Genomic DNA, 16,446 nt, shown 5'->3' with positions numbered 1-16,446 from the left:
GGTGCGGTTTACAAATTTATAATCAACAAAAAATATTTAAAATGACAATTTTTAAATTATAATATTGTATTAAATAAACTAATTCAATTATACTCCTTAAATTATAAAATTAATAAACTTCATTTAATTAGTAGAATTTCATCATATATATATATATATATAACTCATAGTATGATATTAGCAAAAGGACTTTTAGCTACAGTGAATAGTATATTGTTGGCAAGGATTGTCCTCAAAAAGACCTTGTTATTGTTATGAATTTGGACCTAATAGAACAAACTATCCAGCTGGGATTGGGATTTTTTCAACAAACATATTGATTATTGGATATATGTAGCTAGCTAACATTATATTTGGTTGATTTATTTAATTTAAAACTGAGCAAGCCAAGTATACATATTTAATTTCATATTTTATATTTTTTTTGGTTTGTTTCACATAATAGTCATTTCATGGAATGATATTTGTCTCTTATTCTTCAAATGAGTAAAAAAACTTAATATAAAAGGTAAAATACTCTCACTCTTGATTTTTAATCATAATTTTATACGAATTTATTAATTTTTAAAATAAACAATCTGTTTCAAAAAAATATATTTTACTGAACACATAAATTCAACAGTTAGTGAATCGTTAATATTTTCATTAGTTTGATAATATGACAATATTAAAAAAATAATTTTACTCTTCATCCATTTTTAAAATTACCACATTATATAAATTATATTTTTATTTTTAATTTTTTTCTTATTAAAAAAAAAACTATCCCCTACCTCTTCCACAGCTCTGGCGCCATCTTGAGTGCTCCTTGGGAGCACTGATCTGGTGCTCTCCATCATGGATCTGGTGCTCCCCATCATGTGAGCACTGTTCGCCTGATCCCTAGGGATCACAGATCCATAGGATCTTGGGAGCACCAGATCTAGTGCTACTTGAGAAATTTGATCAGATCTGAATTAAATGTAGTCACCGATCAACTTAACAAGATAAAAAAAAAGAAGATATTTTAGACATTTTAATTTAAACATTAACATTATTTATTTGTTTAAGACGGAGTGTATACTTTACAAATTAGTAAATTGTACGTAATTATGATTAAAAGTTATGGATAATAGAATATTTTACCTTTTGATATCTATGATAACCAGTTCTAACAAGTAGACTTCTCTAGTGCTAGTTTTATACTCATGAATATCGGGTTTGGTTAAGGTGTCCATTCATGGCATAACATTAAACATTAGATTTTCAACAGGTTGGACTCTTCCAAAGGAAGTAATCTTCCCGGATTTGATTGTGCAAATTCCCACCAGCTCTAAAACCCAAGCAGTCACTTTACCTTAATCAGCACCTTCGATACAGCTTTCCATGTACCATCAGAACCAGTTCACACCGGGTTCATAGTTAGAGAACATTCACCTTCACGTTTCGCATAATTGATGCAAGAGTGCAATAATCGGTTCGATGGTTTCTTAATACTGGCATTGTTTCGTGGTGGATTGCACAAATTGACATGGCGAGGCTTCTTTGGTCTGTTTCAAATAAAAATTCAATCAATCACACCTAACTTGGGTGTGAGAAACAAGAAAATCACTGTCCTCTCTTTCTTCTGGGTTAAAATATTTTCACTTTTTTCCTATAAAAAGCGGGCAAGAACCAGTACTGATTACCTCAAAGAGATGGCTTCAAGAATCAGAACCCCAGCTCTTGCTGCTGTTTGCCTGCTCCTCTTGCTTGCTGCTGCTCCAGCTTCAGACGCTGCGATTTCGTGCAGTGATGTGATCAAGGACCTGAGACCTTGCGTGAACTACCTCGTGAATGGGACTGGGAAACCGCCCTCTGCTTGTTGTGCTGGAGCCTCCGCCCTTGCGTCTGCCGCATCGTCCTCCTCTGACAAGAAGGCCGCTTGCGAATGCATCAAGTCAGCAGCTAAGAACATGAAACCAAATGCCCAGTTAGCTCAGGCCCTTCCTGCTAATTGTGGAATCAATTTGCCCGTCACCATTGCACCCAACGTGGATTGTTCCAAGTACGTAAATTTATAGCTATTTCTCTCAGGAAGAAATAGCTTTTTCTTTTCCTGTGCTTGAGGTTCAACTTTCTTGTTCCATATATTGATTGAAAATTTCTTTTTTCTTTTTTTTGGCGTATCATTTTGCAGAGTTGGCTGAAGACTTAAAGCGGCTCGAAGGAAAGTGAAGTTAAAATCCTCCATTTGTGTGGAAGCTTAATTGCTTGTAATAAACAGGAATCCCTGTTATGGCTTTTGGATTCCTTCGATGAATAAAGCTTAATCCCATCATCTACCCTAACTTTTTTTTTTTTTGTTTATATATATTGTGTTCAAGTGTATTGTATTTAAATATTTATAATTATTATAGTTTTTATTAAAAAAAAGGTTCAAGGAAGTAAATATTTATTGCCTGAAATTATTTATTATTTAATAATATGATTGTAAAAATAAATATTTCTAAATTTTGATTTATTTATGAGTTACGTTTACTCGAATTTAATGTTGGATAATAATAAATGTAACAGGTATAGGAGAATAGACATTTGAATTTGATTCTTTGTACATCGATAAATACACAACCTCTGAAATTGAGAAACAAGGTTTTAATTCATTGGACAGATCATATTGTTTGAAAGTTTTTTTTTTTTTAATTTTAGTTGATTACTTCTCATTTCTCTTATGGTATCCTTAAATAATAAATTTTGGCTTAAAACAAATAATTATATCACTTATTGTAATTATTGTTAGATACATTGATTGATTATTGAGTGATTCTAAGAATAAATTACTAAAAAAGTAATATTTTATTTATTCACGTTGGAGGATGATTGTTTTAAATAAAATCAGAATTTGTACTTATTAATGAATATATTACTTTTTATTTATACATAACTTTTTAATATTTAAAATATGACAATGTTAAGCTAGTTTTATTCAAATCTTGGATTCAAGTCTTTTGCTAAAGATAATGCTTCCTCCCTCTCAGTAAGTCTTCAATGCTTTTACATATTTCAAGCTTTAAGCTCTCATTCTTTTTTATTCTTATTGAGATCGTCTCATATATATATATTTTTATAATTGAAGAAGAAGAGATTCGAATTTTATTCTTTAGATAAAAAAATTATGCATCAATCGTTTTAATATTTTTTCTTTTTTTTATTCCCTTTGCACTATGTCCTTCCATTAAGAAAGTATTGACGGTTTTGATGAACGTTCTAGCCGACCGAGTATACAAGCTCTATTAACTTCTTCAAATCCATCAAATGTGCAAGAAAAAGGATAAGCAACCCAAAAAGAAAAAGCAAAACAAATCCTAAACAGACAAGCTCGACAAGATAACAGGGTAATTCATTTTTTTTATTCCGTCATTTATTATTATAGCTAGTTTATGGAAATATTGGAAGAAAAATAATTTTTTGAAGTAAAATAAATTTAATATATAAAATCCTTTTGTATTTTGTTTCAACATTTGAAAAATACTTAATATTCACCACAATTAATAAACTTGATGTTTCATTTAATAAAGGAGGCAATGGTCGGACAAAAGATTGAACTATAGTTTCATTTAATTTGATAATAATGAAAGATAAATTTAAAAAATTAATTAAATCTTTTAATCTTATTTATAGTTAATTAAAAAATGAAAAGTCTTGCAAAAAATAAAATAAAATAAAAAAGTTTACTTATCTTTGGTTTAAAATTAAGATATAATATTTAAAAAAATCCATAAGCTATTCAAAAAAATTGAAAAAACTCTTATAATTTTATTATATTCAATTAAGCTCTTATAGTTTTATTTTGAATTATATAAATTTTTATATTTTTACTTCAAATCAAATAAGACTTTTTAACTAATGATTGATTTACTTAAAATATTTTTTATCATTTTATATTATGTGATGCTGACATGATATGTTGATGTATTATAATTGATAATAATTTGATATGTTAATATATTATAATTAATAACGATGTGATATGTTGATTTAATATAATAACATTTTTCACTCTCTATGGATTACATAAATATCATAAAAGTGTCATCCGAATATAAAATAATAAATAATATTTTTATTTAATAATAATTAATTAATTTTTAATTATAAAAATTTATTTGATTTAATATAAATATATATAAACTTAATTAAATATAATAAAAGAATAAAATTTTATTTAAATTTTTTAAATAATTTATAAGTTGTATTATGACTAAAATTAAGTTAATAATAATTAATTCTATTACTTATCAATAAAATTTTTTTTTGATTAAATAAAAAAATAATAACATATTTTTTAAATTAAATATATTTGGAGAATATTTCGTCATCTAATTAGTTCTGGATCCAATCTTCTTTATAAAGCATCTCCGATGGACCGATATAACACGACTAAGGTACCAACAATTGTTTTCCTTCCTTTTGTTCTGTTAATTAAAAAATGCTGTTGGACAAAATTAAAAAAAGGACAAAATTTAAATAGAGAAAGTCAAAAGCTGTTGTCCTGTTTCTTTTTTTAGCCATCGCCACCCTAATTTTCTCTTTTGCGAAAGCAAAGAAGAAATGGAGTTCTTGGACGAGGACACCAGACCCAGATTTCTCTTCCAATCACGACCGCAAGCCTCTTCCTCATTCCATGAGAATACCCCACAAAAACCCTCCAAAGCCTTACTTTTCATTTCGCTCTCAATCTCTTCCCTTCTTCTCTCTCTTTCCCTCTTCTCCCTCCACACCGAGCCCTTCAAATCCCTCTTATTTTGGCTCTCCCTCTCACTCTTTCTCGGCCCTTTTGCTCCTGCTTCCCTGACCGGCGGTGACGTTCGCGTCGGTCATGGACCAATCATCCCTGATCCCATCGATCAAGAACCCCAACCTGAGCCTGAATCCAAGAAAAAGTTTTCCCAGAAGCGGTCAAAGCCTGATAAAATTGACGAATTGGGTGGAAATCGTGGTTCTTCAGTGGAAAATGCAATTGGGTTTTCGAATTTAGAGGTGAAAAGTAAAAATTCAAATGGGTTTTCGAGTTTAGGGGCAAAAAAAGAAGATCTCGGGAGTGGTTTCGATGGCGAGGAGATGGAGTGGAGTGAGGCAGATGTGGAGATTTTGAAGAAACAAATGGTGAAGAATCCGGTGGGGAAGCCGGGTAGATGGGAGTCTATAGCTGAAGCCTTTAAGGGGAAACATAGAATGGAGAGTGTGATAAAGAAAGCAAAAGAATTGGGAGAGAAGAAAGCGGGTGACAGTGATTCGTATGCGCAGTTTTTGAAGAATAGGAAGCCATTGGATACGAGAATTCACGGTGGAAATGACGGTGTAACGTCGGAGAGTCAAGAAAGTAGCGGTGGTGGTGACAATAATGCTGGAGCAGTGGGGTGGAGTTCAGGGGAAGACATTGCCTTGCTCAGTGCTCTGAAGGCGTTCCCAAAGGATGCGCCAATGAGATGGGAGAAGATTGCTGCTGCTGTGCCTGGGAAATCAAAGGCAGCTTGTATGAAGAGAGTTGCTGAGTTGAAAAGGGATTATAGGAGCTCAAAAGCTAGTGATGAAGGGAATTAAAGCCTTTTGGCATTTTGGAATTTTGATCTGAAGGTAGCATCCAGGAGGTAACTGATGTTTCCCAATTGCATTCCTGTTTTGAGAGGATTCATTTGCTGCATGTATTTTGATGTGGAATCAAGTTTATATATAGATTTGTAAGCTGTTCCAGGCATAATCTTTCACAATGCAAAATATAAATTGAGGGCATGGCATACTCTTTGGTTCTATTTATCTGCTAGTATTCGAGTTCATGGATGGATTTCTTGGCTGTCTGAGATTTGGGCAGTGACATTTAAGTGTATCATTCGGGCTATTACAATTCAATTGAAGAATTTTGCTGGTATTCCTTTTCTCTATCACGGTTGATATTTACTCATCATGCATATATGAGAAACCTATATGCTTGGATTTCGAAGCTAGAGATGACAAAATTTACTTACAAAGAGAACTTTAGTGCTAAAATCACATAATCTCAGAAAAATTTGATATTGTTTATAAACTTTTTCTTGCTGTATCGGTTCAATCCTAGCACCCTTGTGAACCATTCTGCAATTGGAAAGTGGAAATTTCTCATGTGGCCAGTAGCACATATATTTTGCCTCCTCACACTTGTTTTATCATTTTTATTTTTTTAGTAAATTTTTAACATAATACATTAAAGGTTCTTGAATTATTTAAAAGAATTTAATTTTTTAATTTTTTATTATGTTTAATCAAGTCTTTGTATTTTTATTTGATTAACAGTTAATTAAGTATCATTAATCAAAAAATCACTTTTTGTTTTATGTTCATGTGACGATGATGTAAAAGATAAAAATGTTACGTGAAAATAAAAAGTTACATTTTAATTAACAAGACCTGGTCTTGGTTATACGAATTTATTTGGTTCAAACACGTAAATTTGATTGAATGTAATAAAAAAATAAAATCTTATTTAGATTATTAATTCAATAATTTTTTTAATATTATGTTTAAATTTTTTCTACAATCTTTTTTATGAAAATAAAATAAAATCTTAATATATATAAGTTTATATTTGATGTATTGTTGATATATAAATTTTATAAAGGGTAAAATAGATTGACTTTTTTAAGTTTTAACCATATTAATATTTAAAATAGACACTTCAACCAAAATAATATCTTTCGCTAGATATATAAGTTCTGTCAGGTGGATGGCGTGGTAATACTTTTAAAATAATTTGACTATTTATTAATTTTAAAAATTATCATTATATAAATTATAATTTTTTATTTTAAAAATTATTTTCTCTCATTAAAAAAAATTTCTCTACCTTACCCCTTATTGGTCTATCAACCCCGCAGCTGGATCGATTGGGGAGTGCCAAATCTGATCGATCTGACTAGATCGTTTTCCCCCAAGGGAGTGTCGATTTTGGGTAATGCTCCCTAGAGTAGCGCGAGATCTAAGGTGCATGGCCAAATCGCATGCTTTCTTGAGGAGATCTAGTCGGATCCAGCATTTTACAATCAAATCTGATTATGGGGTGGCTAGTCGGTGTACGGGAGTGTCGTCTATGAATTTGAAAAAAGGGAAAAAAGTGGAGAAATAAGAAAAATATTTTACGTTTAACTATTAACGTTGTTTACACGTTTGAGGTAGATGGTTTATTTTGAATATTAATAGATTTGTATATAATTATGAGTAAAATTTAAACGATCAATATATTTTATTTTTTAATAAATTATCAATAAATTAAATATTATTATTTTTTTAATAAATAAAATTTTAAAAAAAGTTTCATAACTTAAAATTGTTTTTTTTTTTAATTTTTATATTTCGTGATTAAGTAGGGTGTCAATAACAAAAAGCTTCAATCTTCCTGAGAAAACGCACCGTTTTGCTTCTAATGCGATTTGAAATTCCAAAAACACAGGGCCATCCTTGTAATTTCACATAGTTGCCCAATCCCATTCTCCGAAGAAAAGGCCACTCTCCATTTTCCAAAAACCCTACGATTCCTCTTCCAAAAAAAAAAACTCTACGATTACCGGAAAACTCGCACAACCAACCATGGGTCTTCTCTCTTGGTTCAGAGGCAACCCGAAAACTGAAACCCAAACCATACCGAAGCCCAACGAGACCCCGAAACCCGTTCCGGGAATGCACGGAGCCGTTGTAGTGCCCCGACCTGAGAGTGTTACGGTGTTCGAGTTCGGGTCCGTAGCGGCTACTGCAGATAAGGTTACGTTAGCCGGGTTCTGTCCCGTATCCGACGAGCTCGAGCCTTGCCGCTGGGAAATTCTGCCCGCTAGTGGATCCGACGCTCCCCAGTTTCGCATCGTCTTTTGACACCAAAAAATTGATTGTAAGTCGGTAAAGAAAATTGATTGTAAGGAAATTGAACGTTTAACATAGACTCTTTGTTCAGAGATTATTGTGATTTTGGGTAATGAGAAATACATTTTTCTTATGAATTTTGTCTTTGTTTCTTTGTTTAATTTTAATTGTAAGAATTTAAAAGGCAAATTCAGAGTACAAAGATGCCCAAAATATTATGCAGCAGGAAATATAGTTTGAATTTATTCTATAGGTAGATTTTGAATCAATAATTTTTAATGTACTGATCAAAATCGCATGCTATGAATATTCTCTTAAATTAGAGTTTGATGCATGTGTGACATTGTTTTTGGTAGGTGTACTGAAAATTAATGATTGGAAAGTTACTGAAAGACCTTTTAGGGCTCTAGCTTACAATTAGCAAGGTGCAGCTGGTCTAGAAATGTTCATCATATAAGCACCATCTTATGCTCCAGAAATCTCATGGATATTTGGAGAATGGCATGTCTATAAGTCTTATATGGATTTTGACCTCATTAGCTTTTCTCATCTTGCTAAGGTCTAGTTTTTCATTGATAATGTGGTTGATTTTGGTTAAGAATTATGATTGAAAATAAATACCTTGAAAATTATATTAATATTATGGTTACAGGGTATGTGCTTGGCATTCTTGTGATTAAAGTGTTACTGTGAGTTAAAATATCTAAAACAGACATAATTTTGTATATTTGGGAAAAAGAATGGAAATAATTTATGGTCAAACCATACTTTTCTCACCAGAATAGTAGGTCTTGGTCTGGGTTTGTATTTGATTGCGTACTTTACTGTCACAAGCCAAAAGATTTTATTTGTTGAGCTTCGTTGGCATTGCGTTTGTTGTTAAAAGGAACTTTTGCAATGCAACAAAATTCTTTTGGTCGCAAACACAATGTCGAATGGAGCTCGACAAGAAAGGGATATTTGGTCACAAATGCTGAAGGTCAACTTAAGGAAGGCAAAAACCAGGGTGATAATTGTTTTTGTGCTAAATAAGTATGGTTGTGTTCATAATAGTCACTTGTTTCTTGAGTAATTGGTTTTACAGGCAGGCAATTTCCATGTTGCTTGATTTAACTAACTTCACTGAATATGTTCCACAGTACCCTGGCTTTTGCAGAATCAGTTTCATCATCTAACAATGTATTATGTTCTTTGCGATTGAGATCTTGCAGGAGTTTTTCTTCAATATTTTCTTACAAAAATGAAAACACTACCAAGTAAATATGGAAAATTTTCTTCTGAGTGCTTGGGGCCCAATCTTATGTACTCTTTGATTGTCAGCTATATATAAAAACTAAATGATGAGGAAATGGTATAGCTGTAGACTTGTGGTAGCTGGCTCTGACAAAACATACTTGGCACTTGAACCTGGTAAATGCTCTTGAAAGAGGACTTTTTATCAGTGATCAAAACAATTCTGGTAATTCGAAGTAGGTTTTATCAAGAAAACAAGCATACCGGAAGAGACTTCTCTCACCCCATCATTCTCTAAATCTAAAGCAAGATCTCTTATAAAAGAGGTTTTTCAATTTCAATGCAACAATTGTTCATAACCAATATTGGCACATTGGCACTCATTACATGGCCCCAAAAAAAGAATAAATCACCCAATCACTCAACAAGAACAAACATGGAATTATGGAAATAAGGCCCATCAAAACAGGGAAAGGCATAGCCTCGTTTGAACTACCTTTTACAGTATTTGACATGATTGCAGATAAGTCATTTTCAGAGGAAACTGTAATCATCATTATCATCCATTCGGATATAACACATAATGGCTAATACGAATATAAAATAAGATGAGAGTTCCATTGCCAGTGCGCCCCAACCAATAACACCAGCATGCTTTAGGATAGCTGGTATTGCAATGCTTCCAACTGCAGAAGCTCCAGTCAAGAACTTTGTTGCATTGACCCAACTGTTACATTGTTCATTGGGAAGAAAAATAATGAGTATTCTAATTGTGCAAGCTGAAAGTGTAAAAGAGGATCAAATCTTATCTATGAATATGTTTAGGGCCAAAATTAATTACCCATTGTCAGATTCAGATAAAAGAGAAGAACGATCAGAGCTCGCAAAGAACAGCACAGGCATTGGCAGAAGCACATACATTATTACTGCAATAGCAATGAAGCATGTTAGCATGCTTAATCAGTATAAGGTTCTTACTTAATTGCACAAAAAAAGTGACAGGAAAATCTCAAGCCTTCCCTGCTTACACACACTTTCACACAAAGTCACAAACTTCACACTCACTCATAAACATAGCCTCTAATGTGCAATCAAGCAGGAACCCAGCAAACTCTGTAGTACCAAATATCAGGGCAAAGTCACACAACAATGAAAGGAAATTAACCCAAAGAATTGTGGAAATGACACATTTCTGCATGCATGATACATGCCCCTAGATGGCAAAATCAGTTGAATCTTAAGAAACATAGCTTCGTAGATTCAAGTGCAACTGTCTTCTCGACATGCTTCTAAATCACAGGACTAAGAAACTGATTTATAAGCATCAACCTTTGAGGTAGATATAAAGGGACACATAACATTAACAACTGAATCAGTGATAGGCTGCCTTGGATAAGTTACATACTGAAAATTTAAATTTACACTTGGAAAAGCTAACATATTCATTTGAGAATGAGCAACTCAATTACAAGAAACAGCTAACTAAGATCACAAACTTCACATTCACTTACCAGTTAGCATTGGCCACCAATTATTGTACAAAGCACATGCCTGAGACACCACCATGCACAAGGAATCAGAATGACTAAGACATTTAGAGCCACAACCAAAGGTAATTAATTAACAGAGAAATGCACTACTAACCAAGATTTGCAATACAATCCCTCCCGAAACTAAAATTGCCAGAAGTGCAAGTTTTCCAGTATGCAAGCAGTTGCGCAAATAACCTGGTAAGTCTGCCATCATCCAACTTGTCTTACCTCATAGAGAACACCTGAAATGGATGTATTCTCAATTCCCCTCCCGAGACCTGATAACAGTAAGTTGGACAATTCTCATCTGTCACTAGAAAAGTCATAACCTACCAACATACAAAAAGTATCGCAATCAAATTTTTATATGCACTTTGCATCTATTAGTCTAACAATTTTCTCTAAACCAAAAGAAAGAAATGAAAAACCAATCAGAAAACTAAAAGATTTAGTTTAGAACCTAACTGAAATTGATTCTGGGGTTTCCTGGTACAACCTCCAAAATTTACCCACGATTATAATTGCATATATCAGTGTAAGACTTTTCCTTTCCTAATGCTTGAGAGCTTAAAGAAGAGAACTTTCTCATCTTTTTTTTGAAGTAGATCTTATGTTAATATCTGTTCAAGTCCCATCTTTTACAAGCGAAAGATTCCTTTCGTAAAAATTCATTAAAACCCAAGAAACAAAAGAAATAAGAAAAAGAATCTAAAATACCCAAATGCTGAATTGTACTATGGACCCAAGAAAATTCAACCTTGTCTAAAAATTGATTCATTTCTCTAAAAGAGTAATTGAGTTGAATTCCAGGTATTCAATTGATGCAAATATATCGAAAAAAGAATTGAAAAAAAAAAAGAATTTTGGATTGAATACTTTACCAGGAGAGGTTGATCTGGGAAGAGAGTGCTGATGAAAATTTGGGGAAATTAGGGTTTTGATTGAATTGGGTTCTGTAGTGTATCCATTAGATGAATCAACCAGAAAATTTGGGTGTTCGTCCGGGTGCAGCTACAAAACAGAGTAAGCAGTTGTGTGTTAATTACAGTTGTATTAAAGAATATTTTACCAAAAAAAAAGTGTCTCAATAATAAAGTAATGAAAACTCAATGGGAGATGCTTTTACTTGCTGTTTTTACCAACATAGAAAATACTAATGTAGTACTAGTCTATTAAGAAGATAGTGAAAGCTAATATCAAGAAATAAAAGAAGAAGAGATAAGATTAAAATGTTGGCACATGCAAGACACTTTTATTTGGTATTACATCAGAATCAATTTATAAGTTGCTTTTTATTAGTAGTTTTGGAGGTGGGTTAGGCATGTGATAACAGCCTGAGGTAGCTTAGTGCTCAATATTCAAATAGAATAAGCTTGAAATTCAGATGGAAACATCAGATGCAGTAGGTCAAGTAGTAAGTTTACCAACTGGTAAATGAAAAGGAAACAGTTTGGGGTTGGAAACTTGGAATGGATGGGAATGGAAAAAGACTCAAAAGTTTAAACATTGAAAAGAAGTGTCCAAAAATGTCTCTTTCACATGGATGGGGGCACCGCTTTTGTCTTTTTGGGGAATGCTAGGGGCAGTCGCCCCAATTCACATCATCTCCGACTGAAAAGCTGAGACCGGCAACTTCTTCTAACAGGTTGCGGATTGCTCAAGCGCTTCATTTTGTTAATGTCAAATTTACTTATTACTGGTGCTTTTACCGCTGCCTTTGGAGGAGTTATTTCTATAATATTTTCCTTTTCTTTAATTGAGGAAAGGAGGTCTCTTTTTGGACAGGAATTGCCAAAATGCTTGGCGCTGTAATATTTTCCCTTTTTTGGCCAGAATGGGGAAAGAAAAATCAAATAAAGGAATCGCGAGCCTTCTCTCCCTCTCTTTTTCATTCCTCTTCACTTTTCCCTCTCTAATTCTTCGAAAGAAATTTAACATTTTTCTTGTCGATCAAGCCTCAACATGTCTTCATCAACGCCCAAAAAGCGTCCAAAACCGAAGCACAATTCTCCTTCTAAATCATCAACTTCGAAATCTTCACTTAACTCGATACTAGAGCCGCCCCAGAGTTTATTCCCTTCGAAAGGAGAGTTTTTTCGGCTCATAGCGGTACTCGCAATCGCTTCCTCAGTTGCTCTCTCCTGTAACTTCTTCGCCACTTTTTTCACCTCCACCTCTAAGCCCTTCTGCGATAGCAACTTAGACTCCATCGATTCTCTCTCTGGTCAATTCTTTTACCCCTCTTCTTATTTTTTATGGGCGTTTCTTCGTTTTTGTTAAACTTTGCTTTCTGGGTATCCTTTTATATGAATTTTAATTCATTTTGTTTATTAATTCTGGCTCTCTTGGTATCTTTTTATATGGGTTTTAATCGGGTTTGTTGGCTATATGAATTTGTGGGTAACTTTATTTTTCAAGTGCCCTTTGTTACTGTTCTTTGCTCATTATGGTTATTCCATATTTCTTTCTAACCGTGACAGTCAATTTTCCTCTGCCTTCTTTTATTTAGTATGTAATTAAATTTTTTAAGAATATTTTGGTGAACAAATATTTTATCTTTTTCATGATGTAGTCTAATCCTAGTTTCATATAGTCTGCTCACAAATTATAGATTCCAATAATGTTCTGACAAATGTGTATTACTACAGATTCTTGTGAGCCTTGTCCAAGTAATGGGGAATGTTATGAAGGCAAGTTGGAATGCATTCATGGGTATAGAAGACATGGAAAGCTGTGTGTAGAAGATCAAGATATCAATGAAACAGCTAAGAAATTTGTGTGTTCTTAGATTTTTGCTCATTCTGGTATATGAGATTCTAAGCACCGCAAATGCAATTTTTACCTTTGGAATATTTATGTAACTTTACTGATTATCATTTGTATTTTGTAGTCCAAGTGGCTAGAAGTTCGCCTCTGTGAAGCTTACGCTCAAAGTTTGTGCTATGGGACTGTGACAGTTTGGGTACCCCATGATTTTTCCATTTTGTTTAATTTTACATGCATATGCCAGTAGATTAAGTATCCCAGGGTTTATAACTTGCTGAAGCTGTTGTTCTAAATATGTACCCATTTCAGGCTCGAGAACATGATATTTGGAATGATTTAGATGGACATGAGCTGATGCAAAATTTTGGCCCAGACAATGCCACATACTTGTATGCAAAAAGAAGGGTTATGGAGACGATAGTTAAATTATTGGAGACAAGAATAAATTCTCATGGGTATGCTTATTATCATCTATTTAAATTTTCAACATTTGGAAGCATTTAAATCACATTTCTTTTGTTTTTATACAGGATACAGGAGGTCAAGTGTCCAGATTCTCTGGCAGAGTATTACAAACCCTTTACCTGTCGTATCCGTCAATTGATCTCCAATCATGCTCTTATTATTGTGCCTGTTTGTGCAGGGGTAGTCCCTTCTAAAAACCATCCTCAGAATGCTTTAGTTAAAAGTATCAATATTTTGAAAGTTGTAACAATATTTTGTTTTACAGCTTGTAGGATTTGCAATGCTGTTTTGGAATGTCCATCAGAAACGCTGTCTTTCAGCTAGAGTAGAAGAGCTTTACCATCAGGTGTGCAAGTTTTTCCATGTACAGTTATGGTTAATTAATGGTTTATTTTCCTTACCTTCTGCATGTCAAGCTCTTTTGGAGGTTGTCTTTTGCGTATTAGTTTAACGCTTAAAATTCTCAGCATTATTTTACCCAGCGGTTGTGAACACTCTGCTGAGATAGATTCCAAATAGATGCGGGCTTAAACTAAGTGATGTTTTTTAATATATATAAAAATGACCACCTTATAATGAGTAGAACTGGGGTTATAGAAGCAGGGGATGGATAAAGAAAAAGAAATGGGAAGCATAGCAAAATGTGAGATAGGATGTTATCAAAATAAATGAAGCATTCTGTAAATGTTCTTGCTGTAAAATTCCAGACTTTAGAATAACCATTTTTTATCCCTCGTTGTTATGCTCAAGAATGATTGCTTACAAAAATTTCATGCTTTCATTATGTTTAACTTGATCCCCACATCTAAAGTGATTATATCAAATTAGAAAGCAATTTGAACATCATTAAGAAATTGATAATCGAATTTTTTCCCATTGTTAGGTCTGTGACATGCTTGAGGAGAAAGCCTTGAGGTCAAAGAGCGTCAATGGTGGAGGTGAATCATGGGTTGTTGCCTCATGGTTGCGGGATCATCTTCTTTTTCCTAGGGAAAGAAAGGATCCTCATTTATGGAAAAAGGTATTTTCACTTGCTTGTGTTCATTAGTCTAATTAGCTGTACCTAATCATGGATTTATTTTTTCTTTTCTTTTTTCTTTCCTAATGTGTTAGAACTAATCCTTGATGCAATTTTATGTTAATATATTGAAGTGCCAATTAATTGTAATCAACTAGGCTATAAGGTTTTAAAACTTGATTCAATCTTCAACTTATTTTCAGGTTGAGGAGTTGGTACAGGAAGATTCTCGAGTAGATTGCTACCCCAAGCTTGTTAAAGGTGAATCAAAAGTCGTGTGGGAATGGCAAGGTTCAAAATCTATATTTTTGTGTTTTACTTTTTCAATTAAGATGCTTAAAGTTTTCCAAAACTCTTTCATATTGTTGTTGTATGTTAAGTATTAGTCAAAGGAGCTTCTTCAGAACCATAATCGCATCATTAGGGTAGCATCTTTGGAGTGACTCTTTCAATCTTGATTTGGTCATTTTAATTTCTTTGTAGTTGAAGGCTCTTTGAGCTCTTCCAGGATGAGAAAAAAGGGGGAGGAAGTCACATTGAAATCAGTTGGAGGCATCAACACAAACTTAAATCAATCAGACCATAAAGTGAAGGCTGGTGCGCTTCAGGACACTTTATCTGTGCATTAAAGTTTTTTTTTTCTTTTGATGTCTGCTTCAATGTTCTCTTTTAATTTGGTTTTGTATTTGTCTAATATGCACAAACCATAACGTTCATGCAGAACCTAAAGCACTGATGTTTTAACATTGCCACATGGGGATGTATTGAGAATGGTCAGAACAGCCTCATTTCAACCTCTATGTCCTATAAGCAGTAGCAGAAGACTTTCATTCATTATAGCTTTTATTTAAGTAAGGGGTTTTGCCGGATTAATCAAAGTGTAAAGAGATTGATGAATAAAGTGAAAGTTTCCACCATTTGACAGTGGAGCTAGTCTTTGGAGATTGTTTTTGGAGGTTAAAATACTTCCCCTTGTACATGCCCCACCAGGTTCCTGTAAACCATTGAACATCATACAGCACAGCTTTTTCCTCTTCTGTTGCATTAAGAAATCGGCATCCCAGTTGGGGATTTTGGTGTTTCAAGAATTTGGACTTGTGGCATAAACAATGTAATCTATATTGCTTCCCTTCATGCTTATGTTTTAAACTCTCAAAATCGGTGAAAATACCATAAAAATTCTTCTGTTTTGACTCGAAACTATCACTCTCACAGTTTCACTGGAAAGATAGTCAAGTCTATGGTTAGAGCTTGTACTATTCAAATTTCTGATGCCAATGGAGTTCATGCAGATGGGATGAGCAACCAATTTCATCTAACTGCTCCTATGTCATAACTTTGAAGACAGATTCAAGAGAAAACGGTAACCCATGCCCCGGCACCTTTGTGCACATACTTTTGTATCCTTTTTCTAACCCTTGTCAGCTGTCGTACTGATTAGTGGGTCCAAATTTTCCAATAAATTTTAGTGTAAGAAAAATCTGGGGATAACGTTTAAGTGTCTATTCAATCTTAAATCTCAAATTCTCAAGTATAGATCACAAATTCTGTCCTTGTGCATAGATCTAGTACTAGTACGCGTAATAC

At 33.4% G+C, this 16,446-nt stretch overlaps 5 protein-coding genes across 8 annotated transcripts; 4 read left to right on the top strand and 1 right to left on the bottom strand.

Moving 5' to 3' along the window:
* The first annotated feature begins 1,650 nt into the window (after positions 1 to 1,650).
* On the top strand, positions 1,651 to 2,328 carry LOC18606102 (Bifunctional inhibitor/lipid-transfer protein/seed storage 2S albumin superfamily protein). The gene is made up of 2 exons (XM_007039527.3): positions 1,651 to 2,026; positions 2,159 to 2,328. Exons 1-2 carry the CDS (start codon positions 1,677 to 1,679, stop codon positions 2,166 to 2,168), a joined length of 360 nt encoding a protein of 119 aa, XP_007039589.2. The 5' UTR covers positions 1,651 to 1,676; the 3' UTR covers positions 2,169 to 2,328.
* Positions 2,329 to 4,475: 2,147 nt separating this feature from the next.
* Positions 4,476 to 5,887, top strand: MAMYB (Duplicated homeodomain-like superfamily protein). The gene has a single exon (XM_007039526.3). The coding sequence runs from the start codon at positions 4,570 to 4,572 to the stop codon at positions 5,560 to 5,562; it is 993 nt and encodes a 330-aa protein (XP_007039588.3). The 5' UTR covers positions 4,476 to 4,569; the 3' UTR covers positions 5,563 to 5,887.
* Positions 5,888 to 7,495: 1,608 nt separating this feature from the next.
* LOC108661198 (allyl alcohol dehydrogenase-like protein) lies at positions 7,496 to 7,982 on the top strand. Its single transcript, XM_018117172.2, has one exon. The coding sequence runs from the start codon at positions 7,579 to 7,581 to the stop codon at positions 7,855 to 7,857; it is 279 nt and encodes a 92-aa protein (XP_017972661.1). The 5' UTR covers positions 7,496 to 7,578; the 3' UTR covers positions 7,858 to 7,982.
* A 1,411-nt stretch (positions 7,983 to 9,393) lies between these two features.
* On the bottom strand, positions 9,394 to 11,870 carry LOC18606099 (Vacuolar protein sorting 55 (VPS55) family protein). Of its 3 annotated transcripts, XM_018116830.2 has the most exons (6): positions 11,737 to 11,870; positions 11,492 to 11,621; positions 10,723 to 10,888; positions 10,590 to 10,629; positions 9,920 to 10,004; positions 9,394 to 9,805 (listed from the first exon to the last, which is right to left on the bottom strand). In XM_018116830.2, the coding sequence occupies exons 3-6, from the start codon at positions 10,822 to 10,824 to the stop codon at positions 9,613 to 9,615; spliced, it is 420 nt and encodes a 139-aa protein (XP_017972319.1). In that variant the 5' UTR covers positions 10,825 to 10,888; positions 11,492 to 11,621; positions 11,737 to 11,870; the 3' UTR covers positions 9,394 to 9,612. The 3 variants fall into 3 exon arrangements, with proteins under 3 accessions (XP_017972319.1, XP_007039586.1, XP_017972321.1); XM_007039524.3 differs by lacking the exon at positions 11,737 to 11,870 and having other exon boundaries at positions 10,723 to 10,939; positions 11,492 to 11,687; XM_018116832.2 differs by lacking the exon at positions 11,737 to 11,870 and having other exon boundaries at positions 11,492 to 11,684.
* A 490-nt stretch (positions 11,871 to 12,360) lies between these two features.
* On the top strand, positions 12,361 to 16,059 carry LOC18606098 (Man1-Src1p-carboxy-terminal domain protein). Of its 2 annotated transcripts, none has more exons than XM_007039521.3 (10): positions 12,361 to 12,834; positions 13,259 to 13,386; positions 13,501 to 13,572; positions 13,686 to 13,831; positions 13,907 to 14,021; positions 14,107 to 14,187; positions 14,725 to 14,862; positions 15,063 to 15,120; positions 15,343 to 15,456; positions 15,581 to 16,059. In XM_007039521.3, exons 1-10 carry the CDS (start codon positions 12,573 to 12,575, stop codon positions 15,601 to 15,603), a joined length of 1,137 nt encoding a protein of 378 aa, XP_007039583.3. In that variant the 5' UTR covers positions 12,361 to 12,572; the 3' UTR covers positions 15,604 to 16,059. The 2 variants fall into 2 exon arrangements, with proteins under 2 accessions (XP_007039583.3, XP_007039582.3); XM_007039520.3 differs by having other exon boundaries at positions 12,366 to 12,834; positions 15,063 to 15,150.
* Positions 16,060 to 16,446: the final 387 nt, after the last annotated feature.

This window comes from Theobroma cacao, chromosome 3 (assembly GCF_053813885.1).
Source record: "Theobroma cacao isolate CCN51 chromosome 3, ASM5381388v1, whole genome shotgun sequence".
Lineage (NCBI taxonomy): Eukaryota > Viridiplantae > Streptophyta > Magnoliopsida > Malvales > Malvaceae > Theobroma > Theobroma cacao.
Note: the sequence above shows the minus strand (reverse complement) of the source record. Positions and strands in the feature narration are given on the sequence as shown.

Excerpts from the sequence above, each read along its gene's own strand:
- LOC18606102 (XM_007039527.3), top strand. The coding sequence starts at position 1,677 with ATGGCTTCAAGAATCAGAACCCCAGCTCTTGCTGCTGTTTGCCTGCTC.
- MAMYB (XM_007039526.3), top strand. The coding sequence starts at position 4,570 with ATGGAGTTCTTGGACGAGGACACCAGACCCAGATTTCTCTTCCAATCA.
- LOC108661198 (XM_018117172.2), top strand. The coding sequence starts at position 7,579 with ATGGGTCTTCTCTCTTGGTTCAGAGGCAACCCGAAAACTGAAACCCAA.
- LOC18606099 (XM_018116830.2), bottom strand. The coding sequence starts at position 10,824 with ATGATGGCAGACTTACCAGGTTATTTGCGCAACTGCTTGCATACTGGA. Across the intron at positions 10,630-10,722 it reads GGATTGTATTGCAAATCTTG|GCATGTGCTTTGTACAATAA; the intron begins GTTAGTAGTGCA and ends GTGGTGTCTCAG. Across the intron at positions 10,005-10,589 it reads TTGGTGGCCAATGCTAACTG|TAATAATGTATGTGCTTCTG; the intron begins GTAAGTGAATGT and ends TTGCTATTGCAG.
- LOC18606098 (XM_007039520.3), top strand. The coding sequence starts at position 12,573 with ATGTCTTCATCAACGCCCAAAAAGCGTCCAAAACCGAAGCACAATTCT. Across the intron at positions 13,387-13,500 it reads ATGAAACAGCTAAGAAATTT|TCCAAGTGGCTAGAAGTTCG; the intron begins GTGTGTTCTTAG and ends TGTATTTTGTAG. Across the intron at positions 15,457-15,580 it reads AGACCATAAAGTGAAGGCTG|AACCTAAAGCACTGATGTTT; the intron begins GTGCGCTTCAGG and ends ACGTTCATGCAG.